This window comes from Selaginella moellendorffii, unplaced genomic scaffold (assembly GCF_000143415.4).
Source record: "Selaginella moellendorffii unplaced genomic scaffold, v1.0 SELMOscaffold_89, whole genome shotgun sequence".
Classification (NCBI taxonomy): Eukaryota; Viridiplantae; Streptophyta; class Lycopodiopsida; order Selaginellales; family Selaginellaceae; genus Selaginella; species Selaginella moellendorffii.
The window spans coordinates 12,639-20,579 of NW_003314350.1; the positions used below are offsets into that span (position 1 = coordinate 12,639).

The 7,941-nt window shown below is 44.6% G+C and overlaps 1 protein-coding gene across 1 annotated transcript; it reads right to left on the bottom strand.

The window, feature by feature from the left end:
• Positions 1–2,292: 2,292 nt before the first annotated feature.
• LOC112341727 lies at positions 2,293–3,004 on the bottom strand. Its single transcript, XM_024662327.1, has 2 exons — positions 2,894–3,004; positions 2,293–2,619 (listed from the first exon to the last, which is right to left on the bottom strand). The coding sequence occupies exons 1-2, from the start codon at positions 3,002–3,004 to the stop codon at positions 2,293–2,295; spliced, it is 438 nt and encodes a 145-aa protein (XP_024518095.1).
• Positions 3,005–7,941: the final 4,937 nt, after the last annotated feature.

Here is a 7,941-nt window from a genome sequence, read left to right on the forward strand (position 1 = left end):
TTTCAAATCACTTTAAGAAGTTCACTTAGAATTAACTTTGATGTAATTCTTCCACCACAAAGAAGTATGGCCTGTCAGCTTTGTCATAAAAATAAATAAATTTTCACATTATCCTCACAAGGATTGTGAGACCAACAACTTTCCCACAATGTCAACCAAGAATCAACTTCTTATCTATCACAAATATTTAGTGATAACTTCTATTCCACAATACTATAATTCTTGACATGTTTAATGTACCAATGGTAATCACGAATATGAGATTGATTCAACCCTTCAAGGTTCATATGAAATAAGAAATCTTTAATGAAATTGATGGAATCCTTAACCTTCTTAATGACGTTCTGAACCTCAATAATCTAGTGACTATACTATACTACAACACCATCAAGAGTTTTTTCCTCATCATCATGATTGTCATCACTAACACCATACACCTCATCAAGATCTATATCCCACTCATTTGCCATCCCCAAAAAAACATGTTATTCCAATACCTATAAAATTAACAAGGAGTAAACCCTAGGCCAATCTCCCAACCCTTAATGCATTACAGCCTTAAAGCCATAAAATATTCTTGGAATATTCCTGTGATTTGTGTCATATGTTCTGGCAGATTGTAAATGTAATTGCTCTTGGGGATTGGATCAGCCTCTGCAAAAACATCCCATCGAGTAGGTACGGACAGTAAACATAAACCTGTTGGTAACCAATTTGCTATATGCTCTAAAAATATAATACTTATATAGTGAATATTCCATTATCAATCTGTACATACCAAAGTTACCATCAGATTTGAGCTTGCTGTTGCCCACAGATGTCCAAATACTCTCATCTGTTCATTCGAGGCTCCAATCACCTGGGAGAGCAGAGCAAGGACAATGAATGCACAGGCAAACCTTGAGCCCCCTAGCACTAAATTTTGATCCCAAGAGTGAAGAGACAGCACTTTCGTTGCCAGAACCATACTCATACAATGCCGAAGCAATCTGACAGGTCGAAAATAACGAACACAACTTAGAGCACACAAGCACAAACTAAATCAGCATTGATTACTGAGACTATCGTTTGGTGAATCTTTATGCTCTGATGAGAATCAGAGTGAGGTCACTTTGACAACATTTCTCACCGTTGATTCAAATATGAGAGTAATTTTTTGGCCTCTGCAATAAAGAGCTTCGAACCAGTGACCAAAGGACCAGAAAATCATGTGGACTAAACACAAAAAGTAAGGAAAATATAAGTTCAAAAATTGCCGCCAGCCCACGTACCTTGTCCACAAAGAGCTTCATGATGTGATCTCCAAATCTGTTTACTTGAAGACATAGCAAAAATTCCAACGCATTTAAGCTCACCTGCACATTATTGATTACTTAGTGTTGGATTTTTCTGTTAAGAGAGCTTACCGCAAATGTATCCCTTTCAGCTCTTTCGTGGTCTCCCCATATACGGGTGTCAAATATGCGTAGCACGTTCTCAGCTGGACCACCCTCTAGATGACAAAGCTCTAAATGCCACCAGTTATGACTATGCCTGCAAGAGAAAAAACAGAAACCAGAAGTGAGTTTGTATCACATCTATTTGAAAGAAGATCTTCTCAATCGTTAGATTCCAATGGAAACATTCAGCCCTTCATCCTCCAATCTAAAGCAGATTCCTTGGAATGCAATCCTTCCTTTAAGGTGAGCGATGTTCCACGAGGCATAGCGCTACAAGTGAGTCATTCCATCTCAAGCATTGCCTTGTGGACGTTCTCACCAAGTCTGGAGGGCTGGAGGAGGCCGAGGAGCTCATGCATAGCATGCCAGGTCCAGCTCCCTAGCATCCAAGAGAATAAGAAACCAGGCCACCTGTTGCTCGGACAAGCAATCTCCCAAACCCTTGGCTTCGACCAGTTTTGCCCTCCTTGGTCTTCTGCAAGAAGCATATGAATCACTGACAATCCCGTAATTGTGTGGAGGTCTTCATTCTCCCAGTTAACCCTCCCAGAGTGCTTCCACGACGAGTTGCCTAGCTCCACCATTGCCTATGGCTTGAAAAGGAGATTCAATAAGCAAGCTTCGGACTGGATAGAAAGAAATCCATGCACAAGTCCAATGGTGCAGTCTCTGCGAAATAACACAAAACAAGGTTTTTTCAACACAAAGAGCCTCTTGTAACGTGCAAACAAGAAGATCATGAAAGAAAAGCAGAGCAAGAACAACAGATTTCACTTCAACACCCACATTGATTCATGTATGGCTGTATATATATATACAACTTCAATCAAATCGGAAATCACTAGAGATCTAATCACGATTTGGACTGCTTTTGATATGAATTGTCTTGCTTGTCATGTTCATCATTATTCCTACACTCCCCCTTCAAGCTGAGGGCACTTGACACTCCAAGTTGATTCCTTAGCTTGATGAATGTGAGCTCTGAAAGTGGCTTGGTTAGAAGGTCTGCCAATTGATACTGTGAAGGAACATATTCCAGGTGAAGATCTCCAGCTGCTACACGTTCGCGAATGAAGTGATGCTTCATGTCTATATGTTTCGTACAAGCATGAAACATAGGATTCTTTGACATGGCGATTGCACCTCTGCTGTCGCAATGCAGAATGGTCACATCTGATTGCTGTTGATTGAGTTCTCCAAGTGATCGATGAAGCTAGATGATCTCCCTTGCTGCTGTACTGGTAGCTACGTACTCTGCTTCTGCACTGGAAAGAGCAACCATCATTTGCTTCTTGCTTCCCCATGAAACCGGAGCACCAGCAATTGTGCAGCAAATTCTGGAGGTTGAATGTTGTGTATCCAAGCCCAATGCATCACAGTAAGCTTGAAGAACAAGTTTGGACTGATTTGAGCATTTGTAAACCAATCCATGAGCAGCTGTTCCTTTCAAATACCTCAAAACTCTCTTTGCCATCTGCCAATGATAACAACTTGGAGATGTCGGGGCGAGATTGCATGTATCGGTTGAGGAGACCAACAGCAAAGGAGATGTCGGGGCGAGTCATGTTGGCGAGGTAGAGTAGTCCTCCAACAAGTGATCAGTAGACCGAGGGCTGATCAAATAAATCATCCATCTTGCTTATGAACTTGATGCCAGTGATGACTGGTGTAGCCACGGATTTGCAACTTGTCATGTTGAACTGGTTGAGAAGCTTCTTCACATATTGGCGCTGTGTGAGGGTGATTGTCCTGTCTGCTTCATCCCTAACAGCTGCTGTACAGCTCCTAAGTCCTTCATCACAAACCTATCCATGAGCTTGACCTTCACATCCTTCAAAATAGTGTCATTATTGCTGACAATCAAACCATTGTCCACATAAACTGCCATCACAACAAAGTGATCCCCTACTAAAGAAGATATAGATTTCCATTGCTGTTCAACCTCTACATACCAAGACCCGTAAGAAAAGAATCCAAACATTCATACCACTGACAGGAAACTTGCTTAAGGCCATAAAGAGCCTTGTGAAGCTTGCAAACGAGTTTGAAGCGCTGTGATCCAAAAAGCTCAAAGCCTGGGGGTTGCCACATAAATATCTCCTCCTTCAAGTTCCCATTAAGGAAGGCTGTTTTTACGTCTATGTGATGTGCGTGCAAACCAAACTCCACTAAAGCGTTCTGATACTTGTTTGCTTCACAATTGGTGAGAACATCTCATCAAAATCCACTCCAGGAACTTGTGAATATCCTTGAGCAACATGTCTTGCCTTGTAATGCTGAACTATCCATCAGGATTTCTGTGAAGCTTGAACACCCAGTATAGTCTGACAACTTCACATCCTTTAGGAGCTTCCACCAAGTCATAAGTCTGGTTCTCATCAAGAGAATTCAACTCATCTTGCATTGCTGAAATCCACTTATTTGCATCAAGAGTTTGAATTGCCTGCTCAAAGTTGATTGGTTCATAAGCTATTTCTGTTGCTGCAAAAGACCATTGCTTGGGATGAGGTGCTCTGCTTGATCGTCCAGATGATGGCCGCCCATAGTTCTCCATGTTGAATGGTAGATCACGTGTGATTCTGTTGACTTCTCCAGTTCGTGCACGATTGTAAGCTCCTGAGTTTGGACTTCCCGGGAGGTCACCCAACCCAATACTATTCAAACCCAAGGACGCTTAACCCCAAATATCCCAAGACCCTTAACCGATTGGAAAAAGGGGTGCACTCTTATTCATGGGCCCTTTCCCTCTATATTTGAACCCCAACGGATCGTCTCTCGAGTCGTTCCCTTTGGTTGCTTACAACGATGAGCAGCATTGTCATGTTCTTCAGGAAGAACAGATCCAGAGACTAGTGTTGGATGGTCGTCTACTGAAGGAGATGAGGGATAGATGATTGTCAGATCATCGTCATCTTCATCAACATCTTCAACACCATCCCAACTCCATTCTTCTAGAGTCCAGTTCATGTTTTGATCTGAGCTTCCTTCTTCTTGAACGTGATCTTTGTAGAGTGTTCCTTCATTAAAACGAACGTCAGTGCTTACAAAAACAATGATGATGATGATGATGATTACCAGGCTAGTATAGGTGATATCCTTTTGAATTGGAGTCGTATCCAACAAGAAAGGCCAGCTTGCTTCTGCTATGAATTGCTTGAATTTGCTGAAGACTTCATCTTTGTGATGAAGAAAGAAGACGTCCGTGTGCCTCGAGAAATCATTTGTAAATGTCACAAAATACTTCAAGCAAACAGTCACATGGGTCCACAAACATCTGAGTGAACGAGCTGCAAGGGACAAGTGCTTCTAATCACAGCAGGTTTGAAAGTACGACTGGTTTGCTTGCCAAGAACGCAAGTGTGACATTTTGCTGAACTTTGAAGAACGTGGTTGTTGAAGCCATCCACAAGCTCCTGCTTCTGCATACGCCTGATGAGAGGGGGATTGGCATGTGCAAGTCAAGCATGCCAAAGAGAACTATCTGCAATCATGCATATCTCAAGAGCGTTTGATTTTTCTCCAGAAGCTATCTCCTTCTCAAATAGGTTACCACATCTGGAAAATGCATGGACGACCATTTGCAAGAACTTGACATTGATGTTTGGAGAAATTCACATCCAGACCTTCATCCGTAAGCCTGGCTAAAGAAACCAGATTCTTCACTATCTTTGGAACATACCATGCATTCTTCAAGAGCAGAGACTTTCTTCCTAGTGGAACTCGCACATCCCCAGTTGCACGAACAGGTAAAATGTTTCCATCTCCCACATGAATGCACTTCCCTTTTGTAGCATGCAACTGCACAAAGTTCGACCGGCTTTGCATCAGGTGTCTCTCTAAACCTGAATCGATGGTCAATTTTTCATAAACATTTGGAACTGCTACCTTAGATGATGCCACAAGTTCATGGGATGCCAGGACACTACTCCAAGGATTGCCCAGTTGCAACTTGGCTGCAGTGCATGAACATAGGGCTCGCAGCAAATGCTTATTAAGGGGAAACACCAGGTCTAGCATTCCTGTTTGTTCTTGCCCACAAAATAATCTCGAATTGCTGCTTCTTTACCAGAATTCCATGAATTCTGCTGCTGCTGCAGATTTCCCCTAAACCCGCGACCTCTGCCTCATCCTCCTCTTCCATGGCCTCCTCTGCCTTGATGATTTCCAGCCCATAGAGCTGAATGATTGCTTGATGCAGAAACATTTGATGTAAATTGTGACATCAAAACATGGAAAGGCTTCTGATCAAAGTCCACAATCAAACCTCTCGCAGCCAGCTCCAAGCGTAAAGTTTGATCAGCTTGTTCAAAGTTGAGCGACATCATGCGAACGGTAGGGATGAAAGAACTAAAAGAAGAATCTTGCATGGCCTCGCAAAGCGCTAGAACTTTCTTGCTTTTGTTGAACACCGCCAGACTGCCTTCAAGCTCCATCCACAGATCTTGCATCTTGGCGAGGAACTCTTCAAAGTTCTCACCTGGATGAAAACGGGTCTCACGAATGCAAGTCTCGATCATGCTGATCTTGGAGAGGGAAAGAACAGCATACTTGTTGTGAAGATGAGCCCAGATCTCACAAGCACTCTTATGATGCAAACGCATCATAAGGGCATCTGCAAGCTTAGAAAGAATCAATCCTTTTGCTCGAGATTCCTTCTTTTCCAGTGCAGCTTGTTCCCCAAGATCAAGCTGTTGTCGAGCTGCTGCAACAGAGGCACGAATTGCCTCTCTTCATCCACAACTTCTCCTTCCACTGAAGTTGAAGCTCCCAACGCAGCAGGGGCTCACCACGTATGAGCATCTGCAGCAATTGTCAGTGGTGAAACGATTTCTTCTTCCATCTGCAGCACGCGCATCATTTTCTCGGAGGTGTTGAACCCTCTCCTCCCATTAAAGGCAGTGACTCCCTAAAGCAAGATCAATCCAACTTTGCTGCAGCTCATGATGTGAGGCACAAAGAAAGGAGAAGAAAGAATTCAGAAACTGAGCTCTGATACCTACAGAGCAGAAGAAGTCCACAAGAAAATGAAACAAGAACCTGAAGTGTGTCTGGAAGACATCTGGAACGAGTTTCTCTTCCCACTTGGTAGGCAAGTATCTGGACAAGACAAACCACAACCTGCTTGAATCAAAACAGAGCAAACTCCAAACCAAGATGGCAACTGACAAGAAGTTCATTCCCGCGTTTGCTTCCCACAGGGCAGTCACAACAAGCTAAGCTGTTGGACATCACAGCACTCCAAGAAAACGATTACAAGCTCGATCACTCACCTGAGCTGGCAGAGCGTCCTGGAGTGACACACTGCGTTGCCGCTTCCCTACAACCCGAATCAAGCTCTCGCGGCCCTGGAGCATTGTAATGCCGCCTTAGCGGACCGGCCGCTTCCTCCTCGCCCTCCCAATAGACCTCAACCGTACGCACACAGAAAAAAACCATTTCATAGAACTTTTCATCTGCAAACACGACATCCTTGTAGATAACTTATTCATTTTTAGCTAGTAGCTCATCTAAGCTCGAAGAATCTGAACGGCGCGGAAGAAAAACCTGTGATCGGTGGAAGAAGCGGTCGTCCTTCCATAAGTTCTTGCCAACACAATGATCCGGCCATGTTCCATAGGTGCACAAAGTAGTGGCGCCGGGGCAATCCAGTCGCCACTTCCCAGGAAAGATCTTGGGCTGCGAAAACAAGCGTCTGTCCGGCACCACCGGGCGAGCTCAGGATCACCTGGTTGTAAAAGATTTCGTTTCCTGCGGTGGAGAACGCAGCATTGGTGCTGCGAAGCTCCATTGATTCTTGCGTGCATCGAAGACGCTCACCGATTTGCAAGGAGATAGAGCTTGGGACCCAGAGCCCTGCACTCGAATCCTCCCGTGTTGGGCTCATCCTGGCGAGCAAGTCACATTCTGCTATCACATATGCCCACTTTGGGCATCATGACGAGGCAAAGGTGGTGACCTGGACGACAATAGTGAGCACATATGCCCCGATTGACGAGGCAAAGACTTTGTCATGCCGCAACGAGCTCTTCGGGCTTGGCTCGGGCCGAGACATGCATCACGCCAGCCAAATCTTCTTTGGGATGCCTCAGTGCGATGATGGTTAGTCTCTACATGTTCTCCCAACGGACTCCATGCCCACAATGGGGATATGGAGCAAGCAACTGCATTGTTCGATAGGATACTCATCAAGGATGACAGAGTCGCGGGGGATGTTCTTTAAGGTGCATGGAATCCCTCGTGATTCATCTCTTTGGAACTCGCATTTCCTGATCCTCCACCGAGAGGATCTTTAAGATGACGGTGGAGGCCGAGTGGTGATTCTATCACCTCGCAGTCCCGATCGAAGAGCTCTTGAGACGGTGACACTGAGGACTTGGCACTGGCTGTGTGTAGCGCGCAATGGATTCTTGGCAGTCCACAGGGGGTGCTTACCGGTTCTTATGACTTCAAGCAAGGCGGAGCAAGTTGCAGAGGCCTGCGCAGCCGTCTCGGGCCAGGCACT

What these genes read in the sequence shown, in the direction of transcription:
- LOC112341727 (XM_024662327.1), bottom strand. Translation starts at nt 3,004, where the DNA reads ATGACTCGCCCCGACATCTCCTTTGCTGTTGGTCTCCTCAACCGATAC. An exon ending in ATGGCAAAGAGAGTTTTGAG is followed by an intron (nt 2,620 to 2,893) that starts GTATTTGAAAGG and finishes CTCAATCAACAG; the next exon opens with CAATCAGATGTGACCATTCT.